The following is a 19,468-nucleotide window of genomic DNA, read 5'->3' on the forward strand; positions in this document are numbered from 1 at the left end:
ATTCTTTATTTACCCAAGCTGACTGATGGACCATTACGGAGATCAAAATTTGACACCTACATTAACAGACCTCCTCAGCAAACTAATTGATCCATCAGTCTCTATCTCTGCTGAGAGAGACTTTTCATGCTATGGAGCTTAGGTCATCTGGACAATTCCCTTTAACTCATTAGAAGGACTGGGTTTTTCTTTCACTGTTGCATGAGCTGCATTTATTAGAGCTATAGACTTGTGATAGCCAGCAGCTTCTGCATCACAAAAATTATTACTAAATAATAAAATCATATTCAAAAGCACATTAAGTTTAGACCTCCTGCTGTTCAAACTAAAGAATTTGAAATTGCTGCATTTTAAAATACTAACTCTATGAGACAAAGTGTATGAATAAGTATTGTTTTGTAATAAAATTATTTAAAATTAGCATTATATAAAAGAGTAGTTACCAAAAAAAAAACTTTTTAATTTTGCTTTACAACTCTCTCTAAATGTCTATCAATAGGATTAAGTATTTTACTGCAAATTTTAAAGTATTGATACCACGTAGCACAGAATGTATTGGTTAACAGAATTTGTAAATTATTAAAATAGACTTCCTCACTACACAATGAATTATCAGTCAGGAATATCTGACAACTGTGTCTTCAGATCTCAGCCAGGAAAATTTTCCTCAGTTCTGCAGAAACACTAAGGGTTAAAAAGTGTGGTTTTACCATATCCTAAAATCCGAGCTAGAAGTTGCAGCTCAGATCCTTTGTATAAGGAATGAAGGCATTATGAGGGCTTGCTCTAATGTGAGAATGACAATGGTCTTTGTTTACACTGCACTTTCAGCACCTGGAAAGAACACCTGCTTCTCACTGTAAACTAGCCAGAGTAATTCTGTAAATCACAGACCATACCTGGCAAAAGAAGGACTACAATTCAGCTCTCACCAGACATTATCTTCATCCATATGCAAGTACAGTTGTAGAGGATTCCCAGTCTTACCTGCACTTTAGTCTAGGAAAAAGGGGCTGGCATTGCCTGAAGGGACCTTCTGGGTGCGTGGATAATCCAGAAACCACACAGTGAAAGCAGCTACCAGAGTCCAGGTGTTTCCCAGCCAACAAACTACTGCCTAATGACCCAACTGCCTGGTGTGCATTTGGAGCAGATTCCTGCATTTCACCTGTCTGAGAAGGTCCCAGTTCTCTACTCCAGCAACTAGAAACTTTGCTGAAGTTAGTACTCTCTCTCTCACAGTGAAAAGAACTGCATGAAGCCTGACCCAACCTGTGTTGAGCACATAGGAACTATTTCATTTACACTCAGAAACATCTCACAATTTCTTGCTGAAATGGATGGTTGCCTGAAAAAATGAACTTTATGTTTAATTCCCTTTCATGAAAGGGAATTAATACATTTCATTAGAGGACCCATAATTGCATTTCCCTGTTCAAAATATCTCCAAATGGTTGTTAAGGTGGGCCTGAAATGTTAATTCATTAAAACAATTACCTTCCACACTCATATATCCATGTACATATATAATCATGCAGTCCTCATCACAGGGAAAAAAAAACAAACCCTGTTTTTTTATGGTCTTACTTACTCATATATTAACAGTAAATCTAACTTTACTTAATAGCTTCACTACAAATGTATTCCTGATTTTTGGGTGGGCTTTTTTCTGCATAGAGATTAATAAATTAAAATGCTGAAATCTTCATCCAATACCATCTAAAAAGTACAACAAAAGAGACAGAACTAGAACAGCAAGCCTGAGGGTAAGTGCCCTCTTGTGATCTTCATTACTGCTGTTGGGGAAGACAGGTCATCTCACAAAGGCCTGCTTGAAGGTCTCTGCATGTTTTTCAACAATACCCACTGGAAACACAGGGGACCAACTCTGGTCCTCTGTGGCAACTCTGAACGCCACAGAATTCAGAAGAGACAAGTAGAAGAGGGAACAGCAGAAAGATTGTTCTGGAAAAGGGTTGTTACTGCCAGTGAAGCAGATGGGACTTGCTTCTTTTGGTGCTCAAGATCCAGGCCAAACATACCCTTAAGTTGTCTAAATCATCAAGTATGCCTCTTGTGCAGTGGTCTATGAACTTGGTAAAACCAGTATTTATGATTCTCTGAGTCATTTCTGCATACTGCTGTTTACTAGTCTAAAAAAAAAAAAGGTCATAGAAGTATGCTTTCTGTGCCAAGAGAAAACAACTGGTCTTACTTTATCACTCTAGAGTTCACAGAAGACCAAGTTCTGTACTGTGCCTGGTGGCCTGGCAGCAGTGAGGAAACAATTCGAGAAAGTACAAAGGATGTCTCCAAAAAAGAGCTTTGTTCAGTACCAGCATCAGCATAGATCTCCACAGGTAACAACAGCATTTTAATACTAACAAATCAGCTCTGCCCTGCTAGATAACTGAGGAAAAAAATATGAGTGCTTGCTTTACTGATGAGTTTTCATTATGACTAAGACAACATTTCTCTAATGCTCATACTCACAGGATTTTATATTGAGATGTATCACAGGATTCATATATTTTTTTATGCAGATGAACACTCACTATAGATTAGACTCAACTAGACTTTGAGTAAAGCAGATTATTACTACAGCATTGTTTTATACCAAAACCTGTCTATAAGACTATGATTTATACATTATCATGTGTCATGGTGATATTTTCCATTTATTGCACTTGATGTTAAGTCATTCTCTTTCAAAAGGAGTTTCCTGCTTCAACTGAATTAAATCTAATAAATTTCCCTAGACAGATCCAAAATTGCACAGAAAAGCCCAGACAGTACATGAAAGTAGAAGAAAGCAGTAACTAAGTGTTACTTCAGACAAAAGACCTTTACATTTCATTGCTTCATTAGACTATACCATGAAAAATTGTTGTCGGAGATAACGATTTTGTACTACGTGAAATCCCCTGCAATGAAATGCTGTACAATCCGTCCTGTGCACTCTGAAAAATGGTAAATTTCTTTACCATCCCGCACTTCTTGGAGAGATTTTTAAGCAATATTGTTCTCCCAGCTTTGTAGAAAAAGACACATTAACATTTTGCCATAGGCTTCTTTCAATGTTAAATATCATCATATCTATCACTAATCTCTCATTTCTTATACATTAATATCTATATCAACAAATTGCACAGACAACAAGCAAACCTCCGGTTTGTAGGGAAGAAGACTCAGTTTGCTGCAGGGGTATTAATGCATCTTTAATCAAGCTGAAAAATGCCATAGTGAGACATACCCACAATGGTGCATAATCTGTGCTAATAGGAAGTGCTGTGTACATACTTTTCAGATGATGCGGCCCACTCTACCTGCCAGTTTTCTGAGTGAAGGAATACAGAGCCCTGTACAGAAATTATGTGACTTTTCTCTTATGCAGAACCCAATAATTTCATTTCTCCGATGTCTAGATGCATTTTCCCAGGACATCCATCTCTTCACAAAGCCACTAGAATGATTCCATTTCTCCAGTCAAGATGTGACCTCAAAGCATATTTATCCACATATTTTTCCTCTGTGGCTAGTCAAGGAGGCTTTCTCAAATCATGAGCAGAAACAGCCACACACACCGAAAAATGAAATCACTCAGACCATAGAGAACCATCTTTAAATTTAGGTTAAATAACTTACTGCAAGTCCATAAAATCCCATTTCTATGTAACATAACTGCACTTTCATGGAAAATGGGATTATACACTTAAGTAGTTGAAAGATTATTCAAGGTCACTGAATTCATCCTGGGGCAAAACAGAGAAAACACATAGTTTGAAGACAGATCTCCAGATCTGAATAAATTCAAACTATTATTCAAAGATAAAATAAGGATGCAATTAAACTTTTAAAAAGTAATCTAAATAGATGAACATTCTACTACACATTCAATTACTGTATAAAGAGTTCATGACTTTTAATTCAAAATATTGTCATCAAATATGTAAATAATAACTATTCATCTTCCTGTTTTTCTCAGGCAGCAGCCATCACTCATAGCTCTCTACATTGTACTGGAAATTGGTTCTTTGTAATAGGTGCCATAATACCAGTAGAGCTCAATACACTCAGGTCCAAAATGGTGAGCAGCAATGAAAGCTGACCACAGACTTGCCCTGTGCTCATGAACTCAACCAGAGTCTGATCAGAGACCTGGTCTGTGTTCTGACCACTGGCACCATGAGCACCTGCTAGCTCAGCCACCAAGATGAGAAGAGGTCATGAGCTTTGGTGTCACACCTGGGCAGGTGCCAGCCTGGAGTGCTTTGCCACCCCAGCTCAGCCACGTGATGGCGCAGGCACAGCCTCAGTGCCCCGTGTCAGAAATGAGCCATTGCAGGCAAGTGAGCTGAACCTCCAACACAGCAAAGGAGTGGAATGCAGAGAAAACATCTGATATTCACTCACCCATTCAGTACAGAATGTCAGAACTGACACAGGCATAGCTACCCCTCCTTCACTGAGTCATTCCAGAGGAAATTTCTAAGATGGCTACTGTAGCAATTGCCAATTTTCTAGTAATTGCAGAGAGTAAGACTGAATAATGGGACAATGTCAGTGAATGGTGAAAACCTCATATTTTTATGAAAATCTTTCATATAGTGCCCAAGACACCCTAAGTATATACATACAAATAAGCAAGGCTGACAAATCATAGGGATGAAGTGCAGATATATGAAGTTCTTCTATGAAATTTCTGCAAGACGCTCACAGAGCTGATGTGCAGTGAGACTGTGCTAAAGAACATAAATAGATAAAAAAGTATTGCTTTGAGGAAGAAATGAAGATCCGTGCCAAATAGTGATTCTTCGTCACTAACTTTGTAACTGAAGATTCAGGATCACAATTTACTTCCACTGCTGCTTACAAGTTTGTACATACTGTTCATTCAGAACAGAAAGTTCTAAATTTGCCAATAGATATTAGCAATATATATTAGCCAACTACTAGCCAACAATACTATATTAGCCAACTTCTGACAGATTATATGTTGATATAATGTTATGTTGATATAATTATATGTTGTACCATAATGCACAGTTCAACTAAGCACATTACATATCAATTGTGAGATAGTAAAAGTCTTTCTTGTGCTTGGATGAACCTCTGAGCCATTTGATCCCCTTGAAATACATACTGACAGAGAACTGTATACATGTTATATGCAAATTTACATATAATGTAGTGTACGTATTCTGAGCTGAAAAACAATTCTATTTTTGAAAGAGAAAGTATGTTTCAATTGTTATTAGAACAGAAGAAAACTAAAAATATCAGCACAAAATAGCAAACCTTGGTCTAAATTACACAGAATTCTTATTGGAAAATGTGCCAAGATTTGAATTATCAGTAATTGTTCTATCTAAATTATTGCAGTACAGAAGCACTAAAGTTGTTGTATGGGCCACTAACATAAAACATGTGTAGCAATTACAGCTCCCTTCAGTAACAGAATCTGAATGCCTATATTAAAAAAACACTCCTCTAACAAAACTTATACAGACTTATTCTTGGACTTACATGTTTATTTTTAAATAGCATTGTTTTAGGTTAGAGTGCCTTATTACACAGAGACACATCAGTACTCTACAGTGCTCTGTGTTAAGCACCATGCAGATGTGCACAGGAAGGCCAGCAGCCCACACAAAGGGTGAAGGGAAACAAATGTAAGAGACTGGAAGATAAAGAAGTCTGAAAGAAAATTTAAAAATTTTAAGAAAGTGTCCATGAGCAAGCAGCATGCCAACAATCACCCAGCTGACAGGGTTTTCTGAAACTTATGATATGCCATAAATAAAATGTAATTGACCAATTTTATAGAATATACTACAAAGTCCATGGGATCTACAAAACATGCCACAAACCATAATGGGATAGACTAAATTAATCCTACCTACAGTAATACTATATCCAACAGTTGGCAGTTATAGAGGAGGGATGAAACCACAGGCAGTCTAATGCTGCACTTGTTCAGAGTAATAAACAAACAGCATTTAACATCCTGTTACAGGAATTTCAATTAGCCATTTTGACTGACACACAAAATAAGAAATCCTCCACGTCCCTCTCCCTCCCAGCATGCCCAGAAAAAGACTGCATAATTATATCATGAAAATCTGGCTCATAATGTTTGGGCTGCATTTTTGATGGCCATTCCTATAGCATTGAATTATTATGGTCTTTTGCAATATGGCAACTACTTCATAAGCAGTACCAAAGTTACAGCAATAAAGCAGTAGTGACATTCAGATTAGATTTGCTTCCTGACTACATTAAGTCTAATTATATTTCTTTTTAATGCCCCACACCATTCAAAGGACACATAATGACTACTCTGAACATATTTCATGTCTCATGAATGAGCTTTTCCAGTAATGAGAGCTTGAATTACATATCTAAAACATGCACATTAGAACAGAAAAGCATATCTTAAATGAAAAAGCATATATATGCATAAATATATTTAAAAGCATATCCACATAGAATGAAAAGGCATATTAGACATACACCTCCACAGTCATTAAACAGAGAATAAATGGAAAAATTTTCACTTCATTCTTTTCGAACTGCCTCTTTTCAACCTGATACATGGTTAGCTCGGCATCTCCTCATATGTTGTGCAGCTCCCTCACAAGTGTTATGTACACAGAACCTGCAAGTGAAAAACAGGACATCCTGTAAAAGCAGGACACGCTGTGACCTGTTCTCCTCAAGCCTCAATGCACTCCAACAGTTCAGACAGGATTGCTTTTGATACTGGTAGTGCACTAAATCATTTACTGGGACAGCAATAAGAAAATTTATTCTACCCTTTGTTTGTACAATTTTAATTCATCTTATAACTGAAACAGGATTTGGCAACACAGAAGCAGAAAAGAATTCCTAAAGCCCATGAAGGGAATGCTCATTGTTTCTCTGCCATAGATCTAAGAACCCTTGCTGCCCACTGCATGGCAGGAATCATAGGCCAGGCAGCAGATGACCCCTATATTGATTCACCAGAAGTATTAATGGAGATGCAAGCTATGTAAGCATTCCTTAGTTTGAAGGTGGAATAAATTCCATAAATATATGCTTTCTCATGGCATGACTAAGAGAAAGAAATAATTTCTTGCCCCACAATTAACTGAATTTCAAATAGTAATCAGGACTTGAGATGTAGGAAGCTTAGAGCTCTATGTTGCACTAGATGTACACCAGCAGTCTCAGAAACAGTACTGCCTCCATTCCAGTACAAGTTACATTGAACATTTGGGAAGTTTTGCTGGAGGGACCAGAAGCTCCTTTCATTTGAAAGCTTATTATCAGTAGAAACTAACAGACAAGCTTCCTTCTAACAAATGAAGAAGAAAATATAATTTGACATGAGTGAAATTATTTGTTAGATGGCTCTATGTGCATGGGAGAGGAAGCCCAGGACTGCTTAATAATACCAATATTTCAGATTTCTTTTAATCACTAAGTCTCAAAGTACCCCATAGTCACTGGTAATGATGTAACACAGGCTCGATGGCAGGCTTCAAATAAGAAAAGAAATCACTGTAGGAATCTGAAGCCAAACCAAACACAGCCTCAGAAATCAGTTTACACAGACATCTTGGACAGTGCTTTAAACTCCTAAGGATACACTCTGTTCATTACACTGCAGTTGTCAGACTTGTAGTTACAGTGCTACTCTGTGTATTTTACAGGATCTTTTGGTTACTTTATGGGTCATATTTTTCACAATTGCAATTCAGCATGATTTTTGCATTGGAAGAACTTTATACAGTATATGCAGGGAGTCATCACCTCATACAGACATATTACACTTCCTTTTAAAAAGTTGCATTAGCATTATGTCCACTGCCAGGCAACAAGTTGGTTACTCCTTGTAACCTCTGTCGCCTCCCAGTCCAATTATGCATTTTATCTATTCATGCACCTTGCCATATCTGCTGGCCAGCATCTTGCTGCAGTAACAAAGACGTGACCTCTTCTGTGTTATAAAAAAGCCACTTCAATGTTGATAGCAATAAATTTCAAAGATAATAACAATGGCACTCTGCTGTAAAATGGCTGCTCTAGTTACACCATTTCCATTAGAACTAATTTCTGACAGCCCTTCAGGAAAAAAAAAAATCTTATTTACTATTAGCTGTTAATGTGAATGTTTTTGGTTTGTCTTGAGGAAACATCAAGTAGCAGGCACCACACAGTATCAAGTAGCACCAGGGAAGCTGAGCGTAATGAAATGACCTCCAAAGAAAGTCAGACAGAAGTCTCTCAAACAAAAGAGGTAACTATATCATTTAGTAATCATATCATTGGACAATTACACTGATACACTTTGTTTCTTCCTCCTTTACCTCTTGGTACAGCAAGATCTGGATTTTCTGCTGAGAGCTTATCTCATTACTCAGTGCATAATAGTTTTTACCTGTGTTTCACTACATGTTTTTCATGTATTATTGTTTTATTGTGATAATTTTTATATTTACATTCATATTTTTCGTTGATTAAATATTTTAAATATGGTTTCAGAAGTATGTAAAATTCTTAGGCATTGCACTAAATCATGAGTAAAGCGAAGGTTTTGTGCACAGGTTTCTCCTCACGAGCAAGTTATTAATGAAATGAAAATGGCTTCTACATTCACTCAGCATGACACAGGTAAGAAGTGGCATGAGAATAAATGCTCACAAATGAGCAATGGCAAATGCCTTTACTCCCACAAATGTACTGTTCTTAGCATTTAAACATGAAAACACACACTGCTCCAATTCTCAGCACAGCTCATTCCTGAACTTCAGTGGGACTTCAGAAAGGAGTTAGAATTCAGTATGAAGAGATTATGTTTGCATAAGGATGTGGTTTTAAGTATGGTCTGAGTTGCTTGAACGAACAGGGGACTTGACAACTTTTCTGAAAAATATAAGCAAACACCAGCCCTTGTACATACAAAGCTGTGGATGGGCAAGGTTCAGTTTGTAGCTGACCTGAATAATCTGCAGAATATCACAGTGAAGAAGATCACAGTGTTAAGACAGTGCTGTTGCAGTTTAGCGCTTGAACAAGAATTCATGCATTTCATTGTCCCACACACCTCAGTCACCCCTTGGCCCTGCCACACCACTCAGGTATGGTAAAACAGTAGTTTACATCATGTCCCTTAACAATTATTCTGACATTTCTCTACAGATTTCTGTACTGATCAAGTGACTCTCTAGTCTTCCACAAGGCTAAACACAATTTTCCCAAGATATTAATGTTTTATAATTCACTGATAAAATCAATTTCATAAAACGCAGATTGAAGAAAAACCAATCTTTTTTATTCTTCTTCCCATTGCAGTAATCAATTCAGCTCAGAATGAAGAGCTCCCAAAGACTGTAACACAGATTTTAAAAGAGCAGATTGAGAAGGCAGCTCAGGAAAAGGCTGTTCACTCTGACAGAGAGATCACAACATCTGCTAAAGAAGTAAAGGTCTGTATTTTTAATAAGAGCGATCTTTCCTTATGCAAATTAGAAGTTAAGACTCTGGTCTGTCATGCTGTCTGATTTTCTATTTTGAATAATTATGATTAAAAATGTAACTTATGGAAGTGGTGTTTAAAATTAACACAACATCCTCTAAACTGAAGTAAAATGTCTGTATAAAACAGCTGTAGAGACAAAATAATGCTCATGTTTTTTGCACATCCATTTTTAGTTCAGTAAAATACAAGATGTGACTTTAGACAAAGTGAACTATGTTTCAGTGGGTTTTCTGTTTCAGTAAAATTACTGAAATGGTTTAAAAATTACTATGCAATTTAAAAAAACCAAAACAAAATAAACTGCTGTTTCCTGCTAGGTGATTTAACCAGTTCATAAAGCTCTAGTCTGAATTTAGGCAATGAAACATGTCAGGGTCCTGGTTTCACATCACTAAGGAGTGAAGCCACTCTGTGTCTGTTAAAGAGCTGAAGCCCATTATTTGTTTCATACTGAGCAAAATTTTTAACTCTTTGATGTTAATATATATATATTTGTAATTGAATATGAAGTAAACATGGAAAATTAAGCATGACTTCTTTCTTTGGTGCATGTGTTACTTAAAAATTTATATTAAGATAGCATTTAGATTGCAAAGTTATGCATTTGAAACATAGAAAATATTACATATGCTACTGAAAGATGAACATCAGTGTCCTCCTTTTTTGCATCTATTTTGGGCACTGAAAATGGATGGGATCCTGCAGGAAGACCAGATGTTGCCATAACTTTAGCCATTTGATAGATGAACTGAATGCTTATGCTTGAACAGCAGAGGAAACAGCAGAACAAAAGCTGAACACTCCTGCACCAGCAAAACTCCTGAAGAGAGAGCTTTGCTTTGGGATTCCCAGCACTGTGCACCATGAGAGGTGTGCTACCTCTAATCACAGTAGGAGCAGAATTAAACATGAGTAGGTTGTGAGTCTGTAAAATGAGGCACAGCCTAGTGGTTATCCGATAAAATACTTCACATGGTGGGCTGGCTCTCGCTGCCAGCTAAGTCCACACCCACTTACCCATACCCCACAGTGGGCTGGGAGAAAGAATCAGAAGAGCAAGAGCAGGAGAGCCTGTTGGCAGAGGCAGGTTAACAGAGAAAGCAAAGCTGGGCCATGAGCAAAGCAAAAGAAGGAATTGATGTCTATCACTTCGGCCTCAACATGCACAACTGTGACTTGGAAAGACAAACACTCTGAATGTCCCTCTTCCTTCTCCTTTCCCTCCAAAGTTTCTATTGCTAAGTATGATGCCATATGCTATGGAATATCCCTCCAGCCAGCTGGGGTCAGCTCTCTTGTTTGTGTGCTCTCTCACGTTCTTGCACATCCCCAGTCTACCTGTTTGGGACAGGGCGGGAGGGCAGAGTGGGAGGAAGAAGGGACTTTGACACTGGGCAAGTACTGTTCAGCAACAGATAAAACATTGCGTGTTAGTAGCACTTGAGCCCAAATTCAAAACAGCATTCATTGCATGGGCTGCTATGAAGAAAACCGCATCCCAAATAGTCTCAGTAAAAGCAAGTATGTTAGAAGTGAGTAGAATTACCCAGTTCCAGCAGAATAGAGAGTTTTCTAAAAGTTAACCCTCTGGATTTTCTTTTTAATCTCTTTCTGGTAAATTCTGATGACCCCAAATAGCAGACCAGCCTTTTCCTCACTGATTTTGTAGGACCATTCACATATGGTGGGTTGACCTGCTTCCTCCAGGCACCATCCCACTGGATGAAGAAGCTCATGGAACAATGTAAAGACAAGGAACAACATAAGGACACTTACCAATTACTTTTGTAGCCATGAGAAAAAATAATCGCCAATTAAGATAGATTCAGATTGTGAGAAACAAACACTACAGCACCTCCCCTCCTGCCCCCTTTTTCATGGTCTCAGCTTTACTTCTGCCTTTTCCTTGTCCCTCTCCCACCCTCAGAGCACAGAGGGGATAGGGAATGGGGGGCTGGGGTTAGTCCATACCAGTTCCTCTCTGCAGCTCCTTCCTTCTCATGCCTTTCCCTTGCTTCAGTGTGGCCACAGCTCCTTCTGGGAATACCCACCTGCTCCATGGTGGCGTTCCCCAGAGGCTGCAGTGTGCATGACTGGATGACTGCTCCTGCATGGTCCTCTCCCCAGGCTGCAGGGAAGTACCTGCCCCTCCGGTCTCCTCCACAGGCTGCAGGGGCATCTCTGTTGTAGTCCCTCCTCCCCTTGTTCTTCTCTGACCTTGATGTTCACAGGGCTGTTTCTGACCCTTTTTCCCCTCAGTACTGGCTGCATGTGCAGCTTTTTGCCTTCTTGGAACACGTTTTCCCAGAGACAGGAAAAGCATGGCTGAGCGGCTCCGTCACGCACTGCATCCAGACCTGGTTGTGCCCAGCACAGGGCAGGCCTTGCTGCTCCCAAAACCGTGCCACTGCCTCACAACTCAATTTCCATTTCAAGGAGATGAATACTGCCTCACTATTCAGTCCTGCAGTTGTTTTGGGATAAATTTCCCTTAAATTCCCTTTTTGCTTTCCTCTTCTCTTGCCTTGCCTTCTGAAGCACAACTCTCACTATCAACTATCCAACTAAGCTAAGTAACCATTCAATGAGACCATTTTCCAGGATACATGTCACCATTTTCCCCCTCCTAATTACCTTATCTCCTTCCTCTCATCCCTCTCTACATTCAGAATATTTGTATACCTAAGAATATTCAGCTGAGTCCTGGTGCTTGGCTCACAAGCAGTCCGTGAATACAGACTGCCCCTTTCTGGTATGCATGCCCCTCACTGGTAGGAAACTTTCTATTCATGTTTTGTACTTTACAGAGAAATAGTTTTCTTTATAATTAAATATGCTTCAAAGAAGACTTTATAAAGCTGTTAATATAAATGTAGCTACCTTAGTATTAAAATTGAACTGAAAAAAGTATCAGGTCTGACAACTACAACTGTAAAAATCACAAATAATTATGTCCATAGTATATTTGGACCATGTGAGTGAGCAGTCTGGAGGCTACCACAAAAGGACTAACCCCTTTTGTGCATTTGGCATGGCTAAGCAAAAAATCCTCATCAGAATTTCAAACATCCATCCCTACTAATTGATCTTTCATTGTACGTTCAAAGATTGTACATACATTATACTCAACTCCACTTATACTAGAAAACCTTCTATTATTCTACTACTTTTCACACAATAATTAGTTATTACAAATAAAAGGAAGATATTGTACCTGGTAAAGTCCTTTCAAATGCATGGATTCATGCAAAGGGAAAGGTAAGTAGTTTTTGACTTTCCAAGTATTACTGTTAGTTGAACAAAAAGGAAGCCCTACATTAAACAGCTGAGATACCAGTTAACAGAAAATGGAAAATGTTCTAACAAAATATATGGACTGATACTGTTCAAATCAAATCATAACATGTGGCTTAGACTAATCTGTAACCTTTTAATATATGGTTGTAGAAACTGCAGATTCTGGAATATGAAACATGCAAACTCTGCCAACAGAGAGTTTACCCCATGGAATGTCTTGTTGCTGATAAGCAGAATTTTCACAAATCGTGTTTCCGATGTCACCACTGTGGCAGTCAGTTAAGGTAAGAAGTAACTGCATGTTCACTCACACAACCCTGCTTTTGAATATAAGTACAGCTGGTAAAATTATTTTCAACTGTAGGATTATTCAGCCTGTAAGATGCTGGGTTGACAGGGTGGTATCCTGAGTTCTCCTCTTCTTCTCTGCTCCTAACATCTGCACTGTGACATGGAATGAGTACTTTAAATTTCTTATAGAAATTTCTTACAGAATTTCTTATAGAACTGTTCCATCCTAGAACCTTCCAAATTCTTCCCCATATTACTTCCTATGGACTGTTGCTGACCTTCAGGACAGCATGAAACAGAAGCAGTACACACAGGAATTCAGGTGTAATTTAAGATATCTTCAAAACACCAAATTTTCTCTTTAATTTTCCTAATTCATAAAATGAATTATGATGGTTCTCTGCATTAGCAAATCAGTCTGTAGCCTTCATATAAAATGTAGAATTTATGGCCCTATCTGACTGCAAAGACCAACAATTTTGATATTAACACACTCTGGGTTAGTTACACATATTTCCTTTACTTCATTTGGGAGAAGAATCCAAATATAAATCAAACACAAATTTCTATAATTTGCACAAAGACTAAATTCTGCTGCTACTTTGTAGAAAAACTGAGGATTTGGACTTTAACAAGATGAAGAAAAATGGTCCAAAAAGCCCAGAAGTGCTGTGGAACATTTCTGTTTGAAGCTTATTCTGTGCAACAACCAAATGAGTTTATTAAATCACCAAGAATGACTCTTCTCCTTCATTTTGACTTTGAAATTGTATGGAAATTCAGAAGTAAAGATTTTAGGATGGAAGGGAGATGTGTATGGTAATTTATTATATGTAAAAGCATAAAACAAATTTTCTTCCATTTGGCAGCTTGGGAAATTATGCATCTCTCCATGGAAAAATATATTGTAAACCCCATTTTAAGCAACTTTTCAAATCAAAAGGAAATTATGATGAAGGTTTTGGACACAAGCAGCATAAGGAATTATGGAATTCTAAGGATCACCTTAGTTCAATTAACAAAACTCAAGCTGAAGAAACAAATCCCATTAATAGCATACCTGTTGATCCTAAACCAATTACAGAAGTTGATAAAGGCTTGTACTCAGGTACTGATGGTGCTCATCCTGACATTTTGAATAATAATTTGAAAACCACAGAAAGAGGTAAATTAAAAATGACATGGCCTCCTTCAACAGATGATGCAACATCTAAGAAAACATTCTCTATTGAAGAATCAGCTAAAGTAAATAAGTCAAAGTGGCCCCCAGAAGGTTTTGCTCAAGAAGATTCTAGTTTATATACAAATAAATCTCTGGGCAACAAAAAGGAATCTCAGACAAATCCCACTGTAATGGAGCAAAATAAAAAAACCAACACAAATTCACAACAAAATCAACACTCATCCACTCTGTCTGAAAAAGAGTGTACAAATACCAGTAAAGTAAAGAAAAATGGAAAGGATGAGGAAGCTGGGAATGTGCAAGATAAGGTGAATAGACTAGAAGCATCAGAGAATAGGGAGCAAAGTGGAAAGGATATTAATAAGGGTGATAATGTAATTGTGCATAGTACTGGGAGGAAGCAAGAAAAACAAATTAATGAAACTGATAATTCAGAAGTTGTACAGGTTACTAACATTGATGATGTAACAGTACAAAAGAATCACAAAGAATGCAACTTGAATAACAATAATAATTATGCCACTTTTTCACATGGAAATATTTGTACACAGAAAACAACACTTTCAGCTGTGTCCACCCCAAAGACAGCATTAAGCCATGCTATTTGCTCTGAATCACAGCATGCCTTTGCAAAGCTGGACACAGTCTGGAAATGAAGAAATATATGAGATATATGGACCTCATGAGAGCTATACTAGTGATACTGTACTTGCAGAGGATGAACAGAACTCAAAAGATGAAGATGCTGTTACTTCTGAGAGTCTTGCTCAATTTAATAACAATGCCACATGCCACAAGTCTCGTACTAGCAGCACGTTCAGTTTGAAGAAGGCAACTAACACAACATTGTTGATACTGAGTTGTTATGCACTGGAGAAGAACCAGAATATGACAAAAAAGACAAAAAGCTAAATACTATTTTATCTGACAATCTGAAGGCATCTTTTCTTAAAAAAAACAACCTGGTTTTAAACTGTGGTCTAATAGACTCTGCAGATGTAAGTAGAAAATCCTGCAGTCCACATTCAAAAGAACATGGAAATTATGATACAGAACTGAATTATACTAACGCTTGTCAAGAAAGTTAAATAATCCAATTGGCAAAGACTGACACAAATACAAGCTTAGATTTACTGAGCTCAAGACAAATGGCTGTTTCATCATTCCAAGGCAAGAAAGTCAAGTTCAAATGGCTTACTGCAAATGAACAAATTTTAAAAAATAGATTTTATGATGAAAATTAATAAAACATCCAAGTGGTCAGCTACGTTTGTCACTCATTACAAAGTATGACATAAATAAGTATTTCGTCAGTCTATTTATTTTAGTCTTTCATGAAGAATTTAATATCCAGAGATTGTAATAGCCAGACTTTATTCAGTTAGTTTATATTTAAGACAATGAAGATGTAGATTTTTTTTTCCATCTGTAATTATAAAACACCCCTTGTTTTTCTATGTTTCTGAACATTGCAAGGAATATTTTATTACACTGTCCTGGAGAAACATAATCCATTTCAATATTTATTACTTGTAACAACTTCAGATGTGAAGCACCCGGAGTGCACAAAGGAAGAAAAATACTTTTATTGTTTTTTCTAATGTGTTATTACTTTAACTGAGCTGTTGCTCCATGACATATTATGTACACTGGTTGTGTTAGCTCATGCTAGAAAATCTGGGGGTTTGGTTGAGATTTTGGGGGGTTTAATCTTTTTTGTTTCTGTTTTTGCAGTATAATGTAATACTTAGTTTGAAATGGATCACTATTGAATAGTAACCACAGCTGGTTGGTGAATAGCACTGTTTTGTCATATTCCTAGAGCTGCTACTAAGTTATACTGAGTAACGGGGGAGAAAAAAGTGTGTAAATTTTAACATTGGATAAAACCAAATATCCTAAATAGAACTGAAATAGGGTTTGGGGACACTGGGCAATGAAGGCTAGAGGTTGTTTCAGTAATTAGTTCAAAGTCATTTTAGCTGAAGCACCTCTCCAGTGTCACACTTAAACCTGTACAAACTTATGCAGATCTAGCAGTTTTTTCCATAAAACCTAGACTTAGGGATTAACATTTGCTCACTTAACACTATTCCATCCTGTATGAAACAGCAACATATCATTTAACTGTTGACAATGCATAATAAAAAAGCACTTTACAAAAATATTCTGTGATTTTTTTAAAGATTAATTTATACATACTATTTTCCTTAAATAGTTTGTGAAATTCTTCATGCAATGGCTAGTTTAAACCGAAGTGTCAGAGAGAAAAGGAATCATAATCAAAATACATTTTTCAAAATAATTCCTGAAGGACTCAACAGAGACAGGCATTTGAAATAATTTACAGCTGACAAGCTGATGTTAAAATATTTAAGAAAGTGTGCCTCAGACTTCTAGAACAAAACATTATCTGTACTACAACTCATTGCCCAAAGCAACAGGGTTGTGGGTAAGTGGGAAATCCACATGTGATTCCTCTACACCTACACAGAAACAACCATAAACTACAGACACACATCAGCAAACTATTAATAGCATTTTTTCCACAAGCATACTTCAACAGTATATTGCTCCAAAGTATTCTCAGTAAATGCAGAAATAGAAGATCTCTTTAAATTAATGTTACAAGAACAGCCTTTTGCACAAGACACTCCAATACCACCATATTTGAGAACTTTATTTAAAAGCATTAGCCTATAGCTGCTTTTGAACACCTTAGAATCATTTCAGCAAGATTTCTCTCTCTCTGTTATTGCTCCCCCATTTGAGTGTAACCATCATAATTTGTTTTTAAAAAGCCAAGAGATTACTACATAGCACTAAATGACTTTGCTCTCTTTTATAAGTAGATAACACAACTAAAAATAACATCAACAAAATTCCTGCTAAGACGACAACAACAACAACAACAACAACAACAACAACAACAAAATGCCTGAAGAAAATAAAGGGAATTTGACTGGCATAGTTAGACTTCTACATGAATTCAAATGTTAAATCTCCCCCATTTCTCAAAACTTCTGATTAGATAGAAGATTGGTTTTGGCTGTATTAGTTAGGAAAGAGGAATTATCTTGAAGGTGAAATGGTGGTGTTTATGTGCACATGTGTAGGTGTGATCATATGCAAGTTAATGAATCAGGAAAAAGCTAACATGGCTGCAGTATTCGTACCTGAAGTACAGTCCTATGCCATTTGTCATCCTCCTGCATATTTTGATGAATTTTACCTTGTATATACTACAATCTAGAGAAGTGACAGATGTCAATTATGATAATAAAATTCATACCAAGAAATCAGCACCTCTGGATATATCCTTGGAAAATATAGACCTTTTAGCTTCCCCCAAACAAAATCAAAAATGAGTCAAAGAAAAAGTGTGTTCCTTATGGCCAGGTAGATATGACTAAAACAAAGGTTTCGTTGAAATAGTATGAAAGAGCAAGACTAAAGAAAAATTTTTACTCCCAGAGAGAATATTATGTAAAGTCAACTTACATAAATGACATACCATATGGGCTAAATCTCCTTGGATATTCCAGGACTGAGATTCTGTTTAGTATGGACAGACACAGAAGTGCAGAGCCTTCCTCTAGTGGATTCACCAGCTTTGCATTCTCTTCTCTTACTGAGTGGCTTTTTTACTTCTGCCAGTAGTGAGGACAAATGTTTATTGCAGAATTATTTATTTGAAGCACAAGCCCTATTATATTGTTTGGGGATTCTTATACAAATCATAAAGATGACATGCTCTGAACTTGTTCTAGAAAACTAACAGCCATAGGTAATAAAATATTGTAGAAAAAATGTAAATAACCTGGAAAAAATTAAGAAGAGCTCTTCAGAACTTCAGCCAAAAGCTCAGTGCAGAAATAATCAGAAATGAGATAGGGTTTGAACTCACTGAGTCTTAAACTCCTTTCCTTCCCAGGCAAAAGGATCGGAGATGTCACCCTGATGTATACATACATTGCCACTGCAGAAGTCAGACTGTGGAGAGAATGCATATAGCAGCTGAAAGTGAGATTGAGATAAAGTGTGTAGAAAGTAGCAACCTTATATGTTTTCATAAATTAAATACTAAGTGAATAGATACTCCTTAGCTGCTAAAAAACCTCATACATTTTAGTGAACCCATACAGATTTACTGCAGCCAAGGAGCTGGTCTATATTGGTTTAGGAAGAACTAGTGTCCATTAGAGTTGTATGTCTGTGAGGGGAAGTTGCTATTCCAAGTATCTTCAAGTTATCCTCTAGGCTTTCTAAGTTTTGCTACCTGAGTTTAAATAACCAGGCATCAGTCTGTAAAATACTCATTCTGTGAGAAGCTTGCTGGCTCCTGGGAAGAATTCTGGTACTAAACCTCCTATTCTCTCAGCAGGATAGCTTCCTCTGGCTACTCCTAAGTTTCATCCCATGGACAGGACATTTACCCTAAGAAAGGACCTTCCAGTCATGGAAGGCAGAGCTGATCCATTTCCAGCACAGCTGCAGCCAAGCACTGTTCACAGCAAAGCTGCACTGATGAGTAGCAGTAAAATGAAACTTTCCCACATCATTATTTAGTACAGGAGACTTGCAGTCTGAGCAGTATATTTTCACTGCCTGTTATTGGCTAGTGAAGATGTTCTACAGCTTTTAGAACACAGCAGGGTTTGTGTATTCTTCAATACTGAAAAGCACCAATCAGAGAGATTAAAGAGTCTGATTTAATGGCTGGGCCAGCACTGAATTTTAGAGAGCTTCTAAATTTGCAGTCCATTTGCAACTTCATTCACATAATTGGCACAAAAACTTACTTAGATTTACTTAAATTGTTTAAATAGGTGCGGCATATAAACTAATTCTTTTGAAGCCTTTGTAGAGTCAGGCATCCTCAAAACTCTTGAAAGAGACCTAAGTAGCACTTTGGCTGTACAGCTGAAGTGGACTCCCCCTAAGTGAAGAATTTGCTGAAGCAAAGGCTGGATTAGTTGGAAAAGTGTAAATGCCTAGTCTGTCTTCTGCTGAGCACTCATCTCCTTCACACATATCAACAGGCAGACCTACATTAGTTATCTTAAATGACACAGTGCTCAGGGTAGACAATTGATCTATGCTATGGATCTGCCTCGTTCTAACACAGTATGTCTTGAAATATCCCTCCCATAAATAATTATAGTTCAGGC

The 19,468-nt window shown here is 37.3% G+C and overlaps 1 protein-coding gene across 1 annotated transcript in view; it reads left to right on the top strand.

Moving 5' to 3' along the window:
* Positions 1 to 15,349, top strand: part of XIRP2 (xin actin binding repeat containing 2) — a 39,403-nt gene extending 24,054 nt beyond the window's left edge. Inside the window, exons 5-9 of the mRNA XM_005416083.2 lie at positions 2,229 to 2,360; positions 8,592 to 8,658; positions 9,340 to 9,473; positions 12,974 to 13,107; positions 13,984 to 15,349. Of these exons, the coding sequence (XP_005416140.2) occupies positions 2,229 to 2,360; positions 8,592 to 8,658; positions 9,340 to 9,473; positions 12,974 to 13,107; positions 13,984 to 14,953 (1,437 nt within the window). The 3' untranslated portion in view covers positions 14,954 to 15,349. The remainder of the gene's footprint in view (positions 1 to 2,228; positions 2,361 to 8,591; positions 8,659 to 9,339; positions 9,474 to 12,973; positions 13,108 to 13,983) is intronic.
* The last annotated feature ends 4,119 nt before the right edge of the window (positions 15,350 to 19,468 follow it).

The sequence above is a fragment of the Geospiza fortis genome, unplaced genomic scaffold (genome assembly GCF_000277835.1).
Source record: "Geospiza fortis unplaced genomic scaffold, GeoFor_1.0 scaffold112, whole genome shotgun sequence".
NCBI classification, from domain to species: Eukaryota; Metazoa; Chordata; class Aves; order Passeriformes; family Thraupidae; genus Geospiza; species Geospiza fortis.